Source organism: Phacochoerus africanus, chromosome X, assembly GCF_016906955.1.
Source record: "Phacochoerus africanus isolate WHEZ1 chromosome X, ROS_Pafr_v1, whole genome shotgun sequence".
NCBI lineage: Eukaryota > Metazoa > Chordata > Mammalia > Artiodactyla > Suidae > Phacochoerus > Phacochoerus africanus.
Window position 1 is genome coordinate 53,048,826 of NC_062560.1, and position 19,678 is coordinate 53,068,503.

The 19,678-nt window shown below is 47.7% G+C and overlaps 1 protein-coding gene across 1 annotated transcript; it reads right to left on the reverse strand.

Moving 5' to 3' along the window:
* Nucleotides 1-1,247: 1,247 nt before the first annotated feature.
* ITIH6 (inter-alpha-trypsin inhibitor heavy chain family member 6) lies at nucleotides 1,248-10,526 on the reverse strand. Its single transcript, XM_047764205.1, is given in 9 exon segments — nucleotides 1,248-1,459; nucleotides 2,330-2,707; nucleotides 3,648-3,744; nucleotides 3,746-3,765; nucleotides 3,947-3,982; nucleotides 5,032-5,124; nucleotides 6,943-9,009; nucleotides 9,737-9,908; nucleotides 10,461-10,526. Coding segments are annotated over 9 exon segments (3,141 nt in total).
* Between the last annotated feature and the right edge of the window lie 9,152 nt (nucleotides 10,527-19,678).

The following is a 19,678-nucleotide window of genomic DNA, read 5'->3' on the forward strand; positions in this document are numbered from 1 at the left end:
ATCATATCTCTGTATTTCTACCTCTCTGTTCTTGGAGTCTTGGAGTGTAGTGTTGATCAAATCCCCCTGTGTATCTCTGTGTCCCTAGGTATCACTGTGTGTCTTGACCCCTCTGCTCCTATGTCTGGATATCTGTAAATCTCTATCTTTTCAATTGTATGTTGTTGTGTCTCAGTGTCTTCACATTAGTCACTGTGTGCCTGTCCCAGAGTGACCCTATTTTTGTTTCCCTGCCTCTTTGCTTGCGATGGGGACAGCACCTCAAAATGAGGATACAGAAACCCGGCAAGAGATCATCTGTTACTCTGGGTGCTGTCACTCTGGCTTCCTGTCCCCCTATTTATATGTCTATGTGCCCCTATGTCCATTCTCTTTATTTTGAGATCCTTTGTTTCCATATGTCTCTATTTCTATATCCCCAACCATGACTGTGTCCTTGTTGCTGTCTTTCTATGTGTGATCCTGTGTCTTTGGTGGTATGTATATCTGTGTATCTACTACTGTGTCATGAGATCCTTTTTTGTTCATTCATTTAACAAATATTTACTAAGCACCTACTACGTGCTAGGCACAGGGGATACATAGATGATTCAGAAAAGGTCCTTGCTCTCAAAGAGCTCACAGTCTAAGTCAAGGATCCATACAAATAAATAGATCATTACTACACAGTATAAGTAAGATTGAATGGATGGGCAGTGAGCTATGGGAATACCGTGGGGGACCGAACTCAATTTATGGGAGAGGTCAGGGAAGGCCTCCTAGAGAATATGACAACTAAGGCTTGGAGAATGCATAAAATTTACTTGCATGGAGTCAAGGAAGGGAGTCCCACACAGAAGGTAAAGTGCAGGCAAAGGCCCATTTTTGGAGAGCATATTTTTTTAGAGGAACTCCAAGAGCTTTGAAAATGCTATGGGAGCCAGAGAAGGTTGTGAACAGGATTGTTGACTCAGTTTTTTGTTTAAAGGAAGTCACTTCTAAGGCTGCCGTGGAGTATGGATTGAAGAGAGTAGAGACTGAAGAAAGTAAGGACTGTAAGGAGGCTGGAGTCCCTAAGCCTATAGGTCCATAGATTTGCATGTCTCTCTGTGTTTGTGTGTTTTGGTGTATTTATGTCACTTAGTGCATGTGTGAGTGTATGTCTTTGTCTGTTTCCATGTGTTTGGGTCTTTGTTCCTGGATCACCATATACCCTTGCCTCTGGATCTCCCAAACTCAGGTCTCCTAGCTCTGGCATTCAGGGGCCCTCACAGGACATAGGCAAAGTAGGGGTGGCCCAGCAGCTGCTGTACATGAGGGTGCTTCACCAGCCAGCAAGAAGCCCAGAAGGGTGGCAGCCTTGGTGAGTCCTTCACCAGCCTCTTGCCTAGGACCACAGACACATCTGAGCCTTCATGCCTCCTCAGGGTTGGCCCCATAGGCCCTGCCACCAGCTGGATGTCTGCATGCTTGAACTGCCCTAAGGGAGAGAAATGCAGTACCAGTCAGGCAGTGACCCAAGTCCCACTGAGAGGTCTGCAAGGATCCTGAAGCAGGGAACCTAGAAGGATAAGTGGGAGGGAGGATAGGCAGCAAAGGCCTGGAAGAGAGAAGAGGTTGGGCATTGTGGAGGAACCAGATGGCTCAGGAGTTTAGAATGAAAGTAGAGAGCTAAGGTGGATGAGATGGCAGTAGAAGGGGTATAGTCTGGCTTGAAGGAGATAACAAGGCAGATTGGAGGAGTCAGGAGGCTCAGAGGAAGTAAAAACATCTGTCCAACCCACCATCACTACCCAAACTCTTTGGTGTGGGCCTCTGCCTCAAGTTCTGCTAGTGTCTTCTGACCTACAGTCTGGCTTCCTGCAATCCTCTTTTTACAGCTGCCTCATGAGGGATCTTTGTAATACTCAGGTCTGACTGTGTCTTTCCCCTGCTTTTGACTTTTGTGACTCCCATTGTCTTCAGAATAAAGCCAAATACCACTCCAACTCCATCTCCTCCAATCTCTGTTTTTTCCTCTACACATTTGCTTAGCCTTCCAGACTCAGTGTGGGTCTCTCCCCTAAAGGAGATCTTTCTTGAGCTCCAAGGCTAGACAAGGTGTCTCACCCTAGGTTCCTCCTGCTCCTTGGACTGCTTTCTGTCTAGTATTGATAACTCTCTGTGATCATTATCCATGTCTGGGTCTGTCTTCTCCCTAGACCAGGAGCTCCCCAAGGGCAGAGCTTGGCTCTGATTTCTCTTTGTGGTTTGTGGGTTGAGGTGCTGGCTGTTCACTGTCCTTTCACATTGTCAGGGTCTCTCTTGGGACTGGTGCTCCCTGGATATTGTCAGCCTTAGTTACACTTACCCAACAGGCCACAGGCCAAGGGGCTGAGACTTGAACCATCGACTACACAGAACCCCAGGTGGGGTAGTTGCAGGGTGCTGGGGTTCTGGTAGCAGTCCCGGAGGACTAGGAACTCAAGGTGATGTCCAAGGCGGAGGGTGAGGCGGGCTGCAGCAGCCACATGGAGCTCCAGATGGGGCTTCTTCAGTAGGGCAGGCTGGTCCCAGGACAAGAGCAAGGTACCCTCACCTTGCACAGATATGTAACTTCGGGTGATGGTGATAGTGTAGACCCAGGGTTTGTCTGTAGTAACTGTGATTGTCTGGAAGTAGATACGGATCTGGTCCTTGTGGCCTGGCCTTGATGGTGCCCCAAGCAATTGTCCACGCACATGCAGCCCTAGAGGGAGAGTGGGTGCTGGGAGCACAGTCTTTCACTTGGTCATCCACATGGTCACCCACAGCACAAGAAATGGGAAGTTTCGGGGCCTGAAGTTCAGATGAAGTGGTGCAGATTTGTGGTTAGAGCTAGCTCCTGAAGAAAGTGTTTCTACCACAGATCATCTACTTGCTCCTTCCTGTGCAGTGTGTTGGCATGTTTATGCATGCACATGCTTACATAGCGGGGCCACTTGCATGTACATGCTTTCCTCTGAGTTTGTAAATATGTGTGTTTGGATCTATTCATATGAGTATCTCTGGGCATATCAGTGCATCTGCATATTTGGGAAAGGTGCTATGGTAGGGTAGGTTTTTTTTTTTGTATGTTTATGTGTCTCTGGATATTTTGGTATTATATGTATTGGTGAATAATTTATGTTGTGTGTGTTTGGTTGTGTGTTGGTACCTATATATATCTGGGGATGTCAATGTGTATTCTTCTAGCTGTATGTCATGGTATTTGTGTGCACTGGTATATTTTATATGTCTAGAGTAGCAGAGTATATGTGCCTGTGTGTGTTGAATTCTTGTGTACCTGGATGAATCTGGGGTTATCAGTGCCTGTGTGTCTGAATGTGTTGTCATATGTGTATATCTGGGCATATACTGTGCACATCTGGATGTATGTTTGTATGTTACTGTGTATAGGTGTGGAAAGTATCAAAATATATGTGTCAGAGTATGTATTTGTGTGAGTTTACTGTATGCCCTGGATTGTTTGTATTCTTGAGTATCTTGTGTTAGAGTATATTAGTGTTGTTTTCTTGTGTCTGGGTACATAACTGTGCATTAATGAGGTGCACTTCTATGTGTTTGTATTAGTACACAAATGTCTGGAGTGTTGACATGTGCATATCTAGTTGTGGAGTTATATGAGGTAGAGTTTTTGGGGCTCTCACCTGCCTTTAGGTCATCTATGAGCTGTAGCAGGTCCCCTGGGCACCCATCCAGTGTAAAGCAGATCCTCTCTTCTGAGTGTTGGATGTAGATCACAAACAAAGTGGGGGTCCCCATCCACTACAACACAAGAGACACAACCCTGAGGTTAAGGCCCTAGAAGGAATTGGAGAGGAAGAGAAGGAAGGAGAGAGGAGGGGAAGGTAGGATACCATGTCTATTATCCCAGAGAGACAGACCAGCACCAGTCCCACTGCACAAGTTGTCCACTCAAACAGAACAGTGAGGGTGGCTGGCTTACCTGAGGATGAGAAAGTGAAGATACTTGGCAGTGTGCCTACAAAATAGAAGGGGACTGTGTTGGTAAGAGACTTACCTATTGCATTCCTAGGAACTCTGGATCCCCTGGCCTCTGAATCACCTCCTCCCAGATAAAAACCAAATTCCACAGCTCAGCATTTAAGTCTTTTCTGAAATTTAGTCCTGCCTACCTCTCCACTTTTCTCTGCATGATCCAGCCCAACTGAGGTGACTCTTCTTATGAATGCCTATCTTATCTTGCTAGTGATCCTTTGCTTCTGTTTTTTCCTGCCACCTGGAAAGTTCTCTTTTCCTTTAGCTACCAAGGATTGATTTCTAGTTTTTTTTACAGGCCAACTCAAATGCTGTTTTCCCCTGCTCTCTGCTTGTGGTAGGTATAATTCTAAGATGCCAACCCCCCAAAATTTCCCAGTGTATACACCCTGTAAAATCCCCAGGACTGTGATATGATGAGCTATCACTCTCATAAATAGGTTAAGTAATGTGGGCATTTGATAAAATAGGAAGATTATCCAGGTGGGACTGATTTAATTTCTCAAGCCTCTTAAATCTGGGTCTAGAGCTCAGAGACAGAGAAATCAGAGAGGTCTGAAATATGAGAAGGATTTGACATGAGGGAGATTCTCCATGGCTGTCTTTGAAGATGGAAGGGGTCATGTGGCAAGGAATGTGGGAAACCTATAGGACCCAGGTGGCCTATAGAGCTGAGAGTGACTGCTAGCCAACAATCATCAAGGAAACAGGGATCTCAGTCTTATGAAGAACTGAATTCTTCCAGCAACCTGAATGAATGTGGAAGAGGATGAAAACTTAGTCTACTGAACATCTTGATTTCAGTCTTGGGTGGCCCTGAGCAGAGAACCTAACTAACTTAGACTTCCTGCCAATAGAACTGTGCGATAATTAATGGGTGCTGTTTTAAGCTACTACATTCATGGTAATTTATTATGCAGCAGTAGAAAACTGATACATTTCCCCTCCTCTGGGCTCAAGCAATGCCTATGAAATTCTAGCTGAATTGATGTGAAAGCTCAGGGATCTTTGTCAGGGGAGCTCTTTGTTCACCTTTTGCCAGTCCTGCAGAACTTCCCTGAGATTCCATGCTGCCTCTAGCTCCTCCAAGGATCTCCTCAGAATTTCTGTCCCAATGTGAATTTCCTGCCAAACACAAAACATATAAAAGAAATTGTTCACACTCTCAGGGCAAAGATGCCCTCGGCCTACTAAAGGGCACATCTTCCTTCTGATCAGGAGAGTTCTAATTGGCTTTCTAAATGGATCTGCACATTGCTAAGACTGAGACCTTAGTTCTCCATTTCATCTTAGTCCTTTAAGCTCAGTTATGTTAAAAATTCTTCCTTACAGCATTTATGCATGTATTCGACTGTTCTTTTATTTATTTATTCAGGCACTGTTTAAGCATCAGGCATATGGTAGTGGAAAAGGAAGTCTTATTTCTGACCTGGCGAACCTCATATTTTACTTGGGGAGGCAGACATGAATGAAATTATAATTACCAATGCTGATAAGTGCTATAAGAAAAACATAATATATTGACTAAGGGACTTATAGGTACTTGATGTAGTCTGGGGTAGTAGGAAGGGGTGAAAAGGACATTTGAGCTGAGATTTAAGACATGAGCTGGAGTTTGAGTGGCAATTGAAGAAATGAGCGTTGTAGGTAAGGGTCAGGGCAAAGCAGGTGAGAGCAATTATCAAGCAGGGGATACAGCTTGGTCCCTGAGTAGAGGCAGGGGTGGTGGTATGACCGATTGGAGGAACAGAGAAGCCAGTGGGGCTTGAGTTCAGAGGGTGAGTAGGAGAAGATGAGGGGAAAGAAGTCTTGAGATGGAGGACAGATTATGTAGGGCTTTGTAGCCCATAAAGAGGACTTTGGACTTCATTCTAGATGTGATGGGAAACTCTTGAGGGGAGTTAAGTAGGGAAAGGACATGAAGTGATTTATGTTTTTAAATGATTCCTTTGGCTACTGGTGGAGAATGGCAAAGAGAATCTCTCAAGAGAGGAAACAAGAAGACCAGTAAGACCAGTGAGGCAGCTGTAACAGTTTTCTAGGTGAGGCACAATGGTAGTCTGCCCTAGGATAGTGTCAGTTGGGGTGGTGAGAAGTGGGTACATTTGACAAACATATTAGAGATAACATTGTCAGGAATTGAAAATGGATAAGATATTGGGAGGGAGAAGGGTGAAGGATGGGATATTTCAAGGATATCATGCCCAAATTTCTATCCCTGTGACTTATTGCCACCACCGGCTAGCTCTAATCCTGCCCTATAAGGTACCCAGGAAATGTCACTCCTCTCAGGAAAGCAGAATAGTGAAGTGGTACATCACATTCAGTATGGGACCAGATTATGTAGGGTCAAATCTCTTACTAGTTTTGTGATGTGAAACAAGTTGCTTCACTTCTCTGTGCTTCATCTTTCCCATGAGTAAAATGCAGGTATTAACAGTTTTTTGGTGAGGATTAAATGAGGACTACAAGTACAACATGTAGGGCACTACCTGCACATAGGAAGAGCTAAAAATGTAAAGTGTTATTATTTCACAGTCTTCTGGAAATTTAAAGGCAATTTTCATCATCTTCCCAAATTTGAATAGCCCTCACATTAAGCAAGGCTGTTCATAGTGCACAAAAAACCAGTCAGACCTTCTTTTCCCAGTAATAAGCCACATCCCTTCTCTGCTTGAGAATTGTGAGCAAGTCTCTTGTCCAACAAAGCAAGTGTCAAAGCCATAGTTTAGCTAATGTGTTTCTGTGCATACACAGGCTTAATATCCCTTCTCTCCCAGAGTCTATGTGCTGAAGCTCAGAGAAGTTAAGTTGCTGGTTCAAAGTCTAAAAACAAGCAGCTTGGATCACAAGAATATGTATAAGATTTGTACACTTTTAGTTCCTTGTGCTCCCCATTCATACTGCCCTCTTGTGATTTGGCCTCTTGCCCATGGAACTCACCATCTTTGTCAGGAGTGAGGAAGGTATAGAAAGCTGGTGTATTCAAGGACTCCACAAACTTGGACTCCACCACTAATTCAGGCAGCAGCTCTAGCTATTCAGGGAGAAGGAGGAGGCTGACTTCCTCAGGGAGGGCACTAGAAGGTGGCAAGACAGGCAGGTTTGGGGGACTGCCTTCTGGCATAGGCCCAGAGCTGTTGGGTAGGCCCATTGTCGGAACTTCTGACACAGATGATTGCAGAATTTGCCTGGTACCTTGGAGCTCTAGAAGTAGGTCATGTTAATGCCAGAGCCTTCCGAGGGGTAGCAGAGAGGGTGGGGTGGGGTGAAAGGGAGTAGGGAGGGGTTCTCCAAGGACAGAAATGGTCATGGTACTGCTGGGACTTGTGGGACTTGAGATTGTGCTTGGGAGTGTGCTTAGGCTCTGAGGAGGTGGGGGCCTGATTTTGGCAGATCTGGAGGTTAATGGGATTTTAGGTTTATTGGGGGCTGGGGTCCTAGTTTTGGGAAGCAATAAGCTTAGGGGAGTTTGGTGAAGCGAGACACTGGGTTTAAGAGGTGATGGGATTTTAGAGGTCTTGGGTAAGAGGATCCTGGGTTCAGGGTATGGCAGGTTGTTTGGGGTCTTGGAATCAGGAACACTTGCTTTGGTTTGTGGTGGATATTTGATGATCTGATGTGTGGAGACTCCAGGCTTTGGCTGTGACAGGCTTTTGAGTGACTGCGATATGAGTATCCCAGATTGGGGGTGTGATAGGCCATCTAGTTTAGGTTGTGATGGAACACCTGGTTTGGAATGCAGCAGAGTAGCTTGTTTCATGGAGCCAGCTTTGGGCTGGGATGGGCCAGGATTCAGCAGTGAGGCTTGTGTCTTGGAATTCATGGGTAATAGGGTACTAGCATCCTGGTGTAATGGCATGCTGGGCTTCAGAAGCAATAGGGCATTGGAATTTGAGGGCACAAGGTAAGCATGTTTTGTCCTGAATGTTGGCTGAGCCAAGGTGCCAGAATCCTGTTGTGCTGAGATTTTGGCCTTTGGGTGTGTGAGGTTGGATAGGGTACTAGGTTTCTGATCCAGTGACTCCAACTCTTTGGAACTAGGAATCTTCCTTGTAGAGGCAGGAGTAGTTGAGGTTAAGTAGAACTTTGGTTTCACAAGCCTTGATTTGGGAGAAACCTTGGGCACCAAGGTTGGCTGGGCTGTGCCTGCCCCTAGGCCATGCCTGCTAGTGGATGAGGGTGTGATGGTGCCTGGTCTATCTGTGATGAAAGTCTGTATCCTGGGTTCCTCACTGGCTTCTTTGGGCTGCACCATGACCAGTGAAGTAAGAGATGTGACAAAATTGTATTCAAGGGACAGGTTGAGGGCTTTGGCAGCCAGCAGGTGGCGAGTGGTGGCACCATGAGCTTGGAAGCGTGCCTCCAACAGCTCTCCAATGGTGATGTAGGCCCAGAGGCGATGTATAAAGTGGGCTACACTGGGGGCTGGCTCCCCTTGGCAACCAAAGACCTTCTGGCTTCTGTTGGTGGCCACTTCATTGTGGCGAGCCACAAGAAGCTGACCCTTGGGGCTGTGGGCTGCCAGGAGGATGCTCAGTTCCTGCTCACCTGGCTGCACTTGACCTGCCACCACCAGCTCTGAGCCACCGAAGTAGTTGGGGAAAAGTGCCCAAGGGGAGGCCCCAGCCAAGCCACCTAGGTAGTCCAGACGTACGTCTGCCAGCAGAGGCATGGAGAGCTGTTCATAGAGGCCCTTCAGCTGTAGGGCTGCATCTGCATCCTCATATATGCGCCTGGCTTTTCCTCGGTTCTCCGGGGACAAGCAATGCAGCAGTGGGAAATGAGCATCATATCCAAAGGCCAAGCTGAAAAGGGACACCTTGTTGCCCAGTGCCTGATGGATGTTGGAGAGGATCACACTGGGGGTTGTCATGCCAGCTGTGGGCTCCCTATCTGTCAGGAAGATGATGAGAGGGATCCTCCCCATACTGAGGCCCCTCCCAGGCTCCTGGTTGTTATGGTTCAGCACTGAAGCAGCTGCCAGCAGAGCTGCATTGATGTTAGTCCCTAATTGGAGAGCAGACTGTGAGACTATGGTTTCTAGTAACTTCTACCCCCATTGCAGACATACTGGGCACCTCACCAACTTCCCAGGCTCAGTCATATCTCTTTATCTTTGCTCATACTGTTTCTACTGCTTATCCTTCCTGACTCCCCACCCCTACACAAGCTCCCTGATATCTGACAATTGAGCCCACATTTCCTTGGCTTTTATCACTCCCTGTCTCAGAATGTGTTGCCTGTTTCCTGGAGGGATGTCTCATTCTCTAGTCAGATTGGCAGCTCCCCAAGGATAGCATCCCCACCTCAATACTACAGGGAGAAAAAGGGCTGAGTTGTCAGGAAGTGGTAGGTGGGAAGACTTCAGTAACTGTCTGAGAGAGGATTGATCAAAAGCCAAAATCAGGGCAGCAACTTGCTCAAATGCTTGGGGAAAAATCTAGATTATTGATAAAAATAAAACAAGAGTTTTAGCAAATTATTTTGAGCATGTGCTTTAAAGAGGAGGAAACTCAGGCCCAGAGAGGAATGTGGCCTAAAATACATGAAGAACTGTGCTCTTTCCACTAGGCAAAAGAACACAAAAGGATGAAGGAACATATTTGTGTAAAATGTAATAGTGATAGTTCAGATACCATGAGAGGTGAAGTGGATGAGGGAATGAAGGGAATGTTTCAAGAATTTCCCATGTCACCACAGCCTGCCCATTTGGGTGAGTAGGTCTCACACTTACAACCATCAGCTTCCGTGTGGCCCAGATAGTCCTTGGCACTGTGGACATTCTGAATGGTGGCCTGGATGGAGCCTCCAGCTTTCCAGACACTAACTGTGTCAGAAAAGGAGATGATGTTGAAGTAGTCACTGGCCTGCAGCTTACCAAGGATCACATTCATGGCCTTTTTAGTCTGTGGGATACAGATGAAGTAAAGAAGATGGACCAAGACCTGACGTCTTGCTCAGGACTGAGAGGCTTTTTCTAAATGTTGTATGGTTTTAACACTCTCTGACTCCAATGCTAAGTCTAGGATTCTCAGGTCAAAATGCCCTATAGGTGCTAATGGCCCAAAGCCTAGAACCTCAATGTCCAATGGTAACTGCTAGCTACATGTAGCTATTTAAATGTAAATATAATTTCGTTAGAGAAAAAGTAAAATTCTGTTTCTTAACTTGCCGTAGCCACTTTTCAAGTGTTCAATAGCCACATGTGGCCAGTAGCTACTATATTGGATACCTTTTAGAATATTTCCATCATCAAAAAGTTCTATTGGACAATGGTAGTCTAGAAGTTTCAAGCTCTATGCTTTCAGAGCACTAGGATTCATGTGCTCTATGTTTCCCGAACCATATGACCCAGGATTAAACTCTAAAGTTTAAGAGCTTTGTGATTCTGGGTATTTACAGGTACCTCTCAACGACTTTGCATGCTTTGGTTCTCTGTTCTATCTAAACTGTTCTACCTCATCCCCTGTTTCTCCCAGGTTGGTCTTCTCACCAGCTCTCAGATAACCTAGATTCCATTTCATCTCCAAAGCTTTGCCCTTTATATGCAGACCTTTCCACTTCCCCTTTACTTATATATAATGATTTTTATTTTTTCCATTATAGCTGGTTTACAGTGTTCTGTCAATTTTCTACTGTACAGCATGGTGACTCAGTTACACATACATGTATATATATTCACTGTTCCTTCTCTGGGCAGCCCTTTCTTGATTGCCTACTCTGACCTATGCCCTTCGCATCCAGACATTACATGTTCCAGTCTAATTGCTGACTATCTTACATGGAATGTTTTAATTTTCCATATAGGTATCGAGTCCTTTGAGAACAGAGCTTAGAATGCTACTTGCTCTTGGCTCCCTTCTCCATGACAATACTTAGTACAGGGCTAGGCTCAGGGAATAGGGTATGGAAATTCTAGTATTAGATACCATTTATAGACACTTGCTATGTTCCAGGCTCTGCACTACAGATGCATCAGCTCATTTCATTCTCATAGCAACACACAGAAGGAAGTACTAACATTATTCTCATTTTACAATTCTCATCGTACATTTAGGCTCATAGAAGTGGAGTGGCTTGCTCAAGTTCACACAGATAGTCATTGATGGACTGGGGACTCAAATCTGTATTTTGGAGGTGTTAATTCCAGTGATTTTAAGCACAATATATATCTTCATCATTTTATATAGGTGTGGTTTCTAGAAACCACGGAAAGGAGCGATGTGACCTGCCTTTCTACATCTTAAACTGATAGAAGATGCCTTGATTTTAAGTGGATCAGAATCTTTTCTGTCATGAAATGAATTCAGGGGACAGGTCACACATTCTCATAGAAGATGACATTTCCTGAGAATCTCCTGTTGTCAAGGGACAGGTTATGTTTTTAAAAGCATGTTGGTTAATCTTCTACTATTTTGAGAATTTCCAGCTGTCTTTCTGTTTTAAAACTAATTTCTAGCTTTATTCCATTGAGTCTGAGAACATACTCGGTATGATTTATATTCTTTAAAATTTGTCAAAGTGTGTTTTATGGCCCATAATGTAGTCTAACTTGGCAATGTCTCATGTGAGCTTAGGGAGAAGGTCCATTGTGCTGTTGTTGGATGAAGCATGTGTAGATGTCAGTTAGATTCAATGAATTGATGGCGCTGTTTAGTTTAATAATGTCCTTATGGATTCTCTGGATCTTCTTGCAGAATCTGTCTGTTTCCAATATAGGAAAGTTGAAGTTTTCACAATAATTGTGGATTCATCTATTTCTCCTTGCAGTTCTATCAATTTTTGCATCATGTATTTTGAGTATTATTAGATAAATATATGTTAAGAATTGTCATGTCTTCTTGGAGAATCAGCCCCTTTACTCTCATATAATGCACCTCTTTATCCATCCCTGATAATTTACTTTCTCTGAAGTGTACTTTGCCTGAAATTAATGCAACTCTTCCAGATTTCTCTTGATTAGTGTTAGCATGATATATATATTTTCTATCCCATTATTTTTAATCTACATATGTCTTTATATTTAAAATGTGTTTCCTGAGGAGGACAAGATGGCGGGGAAGTAGGGGGACACGCTCACCCTCTCCCACAAACACAACAAAAAAAAAAGTACATCTACAGAATAAATGACTCACACAGAACAGCAACCAATCACTGGCAGAGGAACCTAAACTCCAATAACGGCAAGTTCATGACATTACGGGGCAGAACGGGAGAAAAGAGGAGAGTGAGAGAAGGTGAATCCGAGCGGGAGGGGCGCTCCCGAAAGGGAACTGCGGAGGAGAAAGGGATCCCGCACCCTGGAAAGTCACCTACACAGGGGAAAGATCAAACGAACTGGAGGAATCTCCAGATGCAGAGAAGAGTGTAGCAGTAAGTTGGAGTACGGAAAAGCCGATCAAGAACCCAACGGACCATCTGAACTAGGGGCACAGTCACCAAAAATTGAGACGCCTGGGTGGGGGCTGGGCACCGAGACATCGGCTCCAGAGGTTAGTCCCTGAGAAAGGGCTGGGGGACGCCTGGGTGGGGGCTGGGCACCGAGACCTAGGCTCCAGAGGTTAGTCCCCGGGCTGGGGGCGCCGGCGGAGCAGAAACTGCTTGGGAGGTCTAGAAACCATTTGACGGGGCAGAGACTGCCTGGGAGACTAGAAAACAAAGCTGTCACAGAGGAAGGGAGCAATACTCTAGGGGCGGGGAAGTGGAAAGCTGCATCAGAGGGAACCTGGGAAATGAGCCTGGTCTGCGCCCGTGCTGGGGAGGGGAGAGAAGAAGGGGTGGGTCCCCATAGAATACCCCCCAAGCCACAGCAAGCTTACAGGCCCACTAGCTAGCTGAAAGCTGTGCTTCCCAGTGCATCCCCTCCCCCCACCCCCGCCACCCCCTATGCTCTCACCGGACCTGGGGCTGCCTGCCATCCAGGAGGGCTGGCCTCAACAATTGCCTGAAGCCTACCACCGCAGGGGCTGTCCCTGCACAGGCCTGCTTGCCCTTTGGAGGGGCTACACTTCCGCAGAGTAGCACCAAACACCACCAGCCCCCGAGAAAAGGCCTGCAGCCCAGAAAAGCTAGAACAAGCCTAGCCAGGCAGTGGATACATCTGCCTAATTCCTGGACAGTTTTTCTGAGTCAGGCTGCCCCAGGGAGGAGCCTCTTGGGTTTCCAGTGGCCTTGCTACCCGCCCAAGCCCCCAGGGGGTGCCCTAGTGGATCAGCTGCATAGGACTGCCAGCTCCAGGCAGGACCCCCTGCAGCCCAGAAAAGCTAGAACAAGCCTGGCCGAGTCGGGAAAAGATCTCAGATGGTTTTTCTCAGTCAGGCTGCCCCGGGGAGGAGCCTCTTCAGTTTCCAATGGCCCTGCTACCTCCCCAAGCCCCCAGGGGGTGCCCTAGTGGATCAGCTGCATAGGACTGCCAGCTCCAGGCAGGTCCCCCTACAGCCCAGAAAAGCTGCAACAAGCCTGGCCGAGTTGGGAAAAGATCTCAGGCGGTTTTTCTGAGTCAGGCTGCACCAGTGAGGAGCCTCTTCAGTTTCCAACAGCCCTGCTACCCACCCAAGCCCCTAGGGGGTGCCCCACTCCCACGAAATAGCTGCTCAGCACCACCAGCCCCCTAGAAGAGCCCCTGCAGCCCAGAAAAGCTGCAACAAGCTCGGCCAGACTGTGAAAACATCTGCCTACATTCTCAGGCCATCCTTCTGAGTTGGGCTGCCGTAGGGAACAGCCTCTTTGGTTCTCAGTGACCCAGATAGCTGCTCCAGCCCCCAGGGGGTGCTGCACTCCTGAGGAACAGCTGCCCAACACTGCCAACCCCCTGCAAGAACCCCACAGCCTAAAAACACCAGAGCAAGCTCTGCATGACCAAGTGAAATCTGCTACCATCGTGGTATGGACCTCCCAGTCCTGCCTGCCCTCAGGAAGTCCTCCATTGCTTCAAAGAAACACTGTTAGCCCCATCAACACTCCAGAAACGCCACACTGCCTCATAAAAGATTGACCAACATCGCCAGCCCTCAGGAAATCTTCCACGGCAGTGACAAGGCAAACACTGCCCGATCACGGAGAGTACAACTCCCTCAGGAGAAAGAAAACAACAAGCAAGATGAAGAAGCTGAGAAACCACCCCCAGTCAAACCAACAGGAGAACTCACCTAAAACAGTCCACAATGAAACAGATCTCTGCAGTCTGACAGACCTGGAGTTCAAAAGAGAAATAGTGAAAATACTGAAGGAATGAAGAGAAGATATGAACAGTAATGCAGATACCCTCAGAAAGGAACTAGAAAATATAAGGAGGAGCCAAGAAAACCGAGAACATTCATTTGCAGAGATGCAAACTGAACTAAGGGCAGTAAAAACCAGAATGAATAATGCAGAAGAACGAATCAGTGATATGGAAGATAGAATAATGGAAATCACTCAATCTGGTCAACAGACAGAAAACCGAATCAAAAAGCTGGAAAGCAATATAAGAGACCTATGGGATAATATAAAGTGGGCCAATCTACGCATAATAGGAATTTCAGAGGGAGTAGAAAAAGATAAGGGGATGGAAAATATATTTGAAGAAATTATCGCTGGAAACTTCCCAAATCTAAAGGATACTGGGTTCAAGATACAAGAAGCAGAGAGGGCCCCAAACAAACTGAATCCAAACAGACCCACAGCAAGACACATCATAATAAAAATGGCAAAAGTTAGTGATAAAGAGAGGATCCTAAAGGCAGCAAGAGAAAAACAGAATGTTACCTACAAGGGAACCTCCATAAGAATATCAGCTGACTTCTCTACAGAATCACTACAGGCCAGGAGGGAATGGCAAGAGATATTTAAAGTGCTCAAAGGAAAAAATATGCAACCTAGAATACTCTATCCAGCAAGAATATCTTTTAACATAGAAGGGGAAATAAAAATTTTCTCCAACAAACAAAAACTTAAAGAATACTGCAACACAAAAACCCAGGTTAAAGGAAATATTGAAAGCGCTTCTCTAAACCAAAAAGAAAGGAAGGAAAGGGAAGCCGAATGAGTCTTGCTCAGGAAAGCAACACTGCCCAGTTCTCACGTAGCCCTCGGCTGTGCATAGGGCAAAGTATGTCCTGGGCTGCCTCTTGCTCCCGTGCCCTGGTAGTTGGCTGTTGGTCTCCGTAGCTTAAAACCCACTACACACATTTTCTCCTTAGGGTGCCAGTCCGATTTCTCAGGACAAGCCTTGTTTTCCCACGCGGCGGCAGTCCACGCGGAGCAATCTAGGGACATCAGCCCCAATGTCCAATCGCAGACAGGGCACAAACCTAGCTCCTGGGAGCTGCTTCCTGGAACGGGAAACTCTACATGGAGATGAAACTCCAGCACCAATGCATCGTTTCCGAGGAAGGAAATCGTGCCATTTGCTCACATAACCCTACGCCCTTTTCAGGACAAAGGATGGTCAGCGCGTCCTCGGGCCTCCTGTGCCCCAGTCATTTTCTGGTGGTCTCCTTAGCTTGGAAGCCGCTCCAGATGGACAAGTCGACGCTCCTTCATGGACAAGTCTGATTTGGCATGACGATGCCTTGTTTCACATGCTCCAGACATCCACCCAGAGCCGACAACCGAGATCAAATCCTGGGTGAATCCCCGAAGGGGAACAAACCCAGCTTCTGTGAGCTGCACTCGGAAAGGCAAACTCCTCTCAGGGAACAAACGACAGCCCCAATGCGTCTTTGCTGAGAAGAGAAGCGCTTGCCCTTTCTTGCTAGCACTCTCTAGACAGAGTGCCAAGGAGGTCGGGGCTGCCTCTTTTCTCCTTGAGCACTGGTGGTGTGCCTGTGGTCTCCGTAGCTTGAAACCCACGGCAAACGTGTTCCCCTGCATGGGGACGTCTGATGTGGCATGGAAAGGCCTTGTTGTCACATGCCTCAGGAATCGACCCTTAGCCAGCAGGGGAGCAGCACCTAGGGCCAATCTCAGAAACAGCACAAAGCTGGTTTCTGGCAGCTGCACTATGGAAAGGCAAGCTCTACAGGGAACACACAACAGCCCCAATGCGTCTTCTGAGGAAAAACTTCTTGCCCCTTTCTCCCACAGGTGTATGGCTACCTCGGGCAAAGCGGGTCCTGACTGCATCTGGCTCCGTGGGCACGGGTAGTCTGCGCGTGGTCTCCTACGTTTGAAGCCAACTCCAAACAGTTCTCCTTAGGGGACAAGTCTGATGGGGCATGAAAATGCCTTGTTATCTCATTCCCAGAAATCCACCCTTAGCCAGATAGAGAGAGAAGAACCCTGGGTCAATTTCAGAAACGGCCTATAATAGCTCCTGGGAGCGGCATTCTGCAAAGGCAAACTCTACGCGGGGAACAAACCAGAGCCCCAAGGCGTCTTTGCTCAGGAAGGGAACACTTGCCTTTTCCTCACTTAGTCCTATGGGATGAAGTGGGCAAAGGAGGGCCTGGGCTCCCTTCGGCTCCCTGTGCCCTGCTGGTTTTCTGGTGGGCTCCCTAGCTGGAAACCCACTGCAAACGTGTTCTCTTACTGGACAAGTCTGATTTGGCTGTACATGCATATTATTTTCACATACCTATCCATCCAAACATAGCGAGTTCGGGAGGTCCTCCATACGTCAATCGCAGACAGGGCACCAAACTAGCTTCTGGGAGCTGAATTCTTGAAAGTTAATCTCTAATCAGGGAACAAAAAGCAGCTCCGATGCATCTTTGCTGAGGAAAGTGCCTTGACTTTTTATGACGAAGCCCTCAGCAGTCTTAGGGCAAAGGGCTCTTGGGAGCCTCTTGCTCCTTGTGCACTGGTGGCCTCAGGTGGTTTCCTAAGCTTGAAACCCACTCCAAATGTGTTGCCTTAGTGGACAGGGCTGACTTGGCCTGAAAGTGTCTTGGCTTCAAGTGCCGCACAACCACCCTTAGCCAGCTAGGGAGAAAGGACCCAGGGCAAATCGCATAAAGGAAACAAAACTAGTTTCCGGGATATGCACTTTGGAAAGTTGAGCTCTACTCAGGAACCACAACAGCCCGAAGGAGTCTTTGCTCAGGAAAGCAACACTGCCCAGTTCTCACGTAGCCTCGGCGTTGCATAGGGCAAAGTATGTCCTGGGCTGCCTCTTGCTCCCTGTGCCCTGGTAGTTGGCTGTTGTCTCCGTAGCTTAAAACCCACTACACACATTTTCTCCTTAGGGTGCCAGTCCGATTTCTCAGGACAATGCCTGTTTTCCCACGCGGCAGCAGTCCACGCGGAGCAATCTAGGGACATCAGCCCCAGTCCAATCGCAGACAGGGCACCAACCTAGCTCCTGGGAGCTGTTCCTGGAACGGGAAACCTACATGGAGATGAAACTCCAGCACCAATGCATCGTTTCCGAGGAAGGAAATGCTTGCCATTTGCTCACATAACCTAGCCCTTTTCAGGACAAAGGATGGTCAGCGCGTCCTCGGGCCTCCTGTGCCCCAGTCATTTTCTGGTGGTCTCCTTAGCTTGGAAGCCGCTCCAGATGGACAAGTCTGACGCTCCTTCATGGACAAGTCTGATTTGGCATGACGATGCCTTGTTTTCACATGCTCCAGACATCCACCCAGAGCCGACTACCGAGATCAAATCCTGGGTGAATCCCCGAAGGGGAACAAACCTAGCTTCTGTGAGCTGCATCTGGAAAGGCAAACTCTCTCAGGGAACAAACGACAGCCCCAATGCGTCTTTGCTGAGAAGAGAAGCGCTTGCCCTTTTCTTGCTTAGCACTCTCTGGACAGAGTGCCAAGGAGGGTCGGGGCTGCCTCTTTTCTCCTTGAGCACTGGTGGTGTGCCTGTGGTCTCCGTGCTTGAAACCCACGGCAAACGTGTTCCCCTGCATGGGGAGTCTGATGTGGCATGGAAAGGCCTGTGCACATGCCTCAGGAATCGACCCTTAGCCAGCAGGGGAGCAGCACCTAGGGCCAATCTCAGAAACAGCACAAAGCTGGCTTCTGGCAGCGCACTATGGAAAGGCAAGCTCTACTCAGGGAACACACAACAGCCCCAAGGCGTCTTTCTGAGGAAAAACTTCTTGCCCCTTTCCCCCACAGGTGTATGTGCCTACCTCGGGCAAAGCATGGTCCTGACGGCATCTTGCTCCGTGGGCACTGGTAGTCTGCGCGTGGTCCCACGTTTGAAGCCAACTCCAAACATGTTCTCCTTAGGGGACAAGTCTGATGGGGCATGAAAGCCTTGTTATCTCATCCCCCAGAAATCCACCCTAGCCAGATAGAGAGAGAAGAACCCTGGGTCAATTCAGAAACGGCCTATAAATAGCTCCTGGGAGCTGCATTCTGCAAAGGCAAACTCTACGCGGGAACAAACCAGAGCCCCAAGGCGTCTGCTCAGGAAGGGAACACTTGCCTTTCCCACTTAGTCCTATGGGATGAAGTGGGCAAAGGAGGGCCTGGGCTCCCTTCGGCTCCCTGTGCCCTGCTGGTTTTCTGGTGGGCTCCCTAGCTGGAAACCCACTGCAAACGTGTTCTCTTACTGGACAAGTCTGATTTGGCTTGACATGCATGTATTATTTTTCACATACCCATCCATCCAAACAAGCGGGTTCGGGAGGTCCTCCATACGTCCAATCGCAGACAGGGCACCAAACTAGCTTCTGGGAGCTGAATTCTTGAAAGTTAATCTCTAATCAGGGAAAAAAAAGCAGCTCCGATGCATCTTTGCTGAGGAAAGTGCGCTTGACTTTTTATGACGAAGCCCTCAGCAGTCTTAGGGCAAGGGCTCTTTGGACGGCCTCTTGCTCCTTGTGCACTGGTGGCCTCAGTGGTTTCCTAAGCTTGAAACCCACTCCAAATGTGTTGTCCTTAGTGGACAGGGCTGACTTGGCCTGAAAGTGCTGGCTTCAAGTGCCGCACAACCACCCTTAGCCAGCAGGGAGAAAGGACCCAGGGCAAATCGCATAAAGGAAACAAAACTAGTTTCCGGGATATGCACTTGAAAGTTGAGCTCTACTCAGGAATCCACAACAGCCCGAATGAGTCTTTGCTCAGGAAAGCAACACTGCCCAGTTCTCACGTAGCCCTCGGCGGGTGCATAGGGCAAAGTATGTCCTGGGCTGCCTCTTGCTCCCTGTGCCCTGGTAGTTGGCTGTTGGTCTCCGTAGCTTAAAACCCACTACACACATTTTCTCCTAGGGTGCCAGTCCGATTCTCAGGACAATGCCTTGTTTTCCCACGCGGCAGCAGTCCACGCGGAGCAATCTAGGGACATCAGCCCCATGTCAATCGCAGACAGGGCACCAACCTAGCTCCTGGGAGCTGCTTCCTGGAACGGGAAACCTACAGGGAGATGAAACTCCAGCACCAATGCATCGTTTCCGAGGAAGGAAATGCTTGCCATTGCTCAAATAACCCTACGCCCTTTCAGGACAAAGGATGGTCAGCGCGTCCTCGGGCCTCCTGTGCCCCAGTCATTTTCTGGGGGTCTCCTTAGCTTGGAAGCCGCTCCAGATGGACAAGTCTGACGCTCCTTCATGGACAAGTCTGATTGGCATGACGATGCCTTGTTTTCACATGCTCCAGACATCCACCAGAGCCGACTACCGAGATCAAATCCTGGTGAATCCCCGAAGGGGAACAAACCAGCTTCTGTGAGCTGCACTCGGAAAGGCAAACTCTCCTCAGGGAACAAACGACAGCCCCAATGCGTCTTTGCTGAGAAGAGA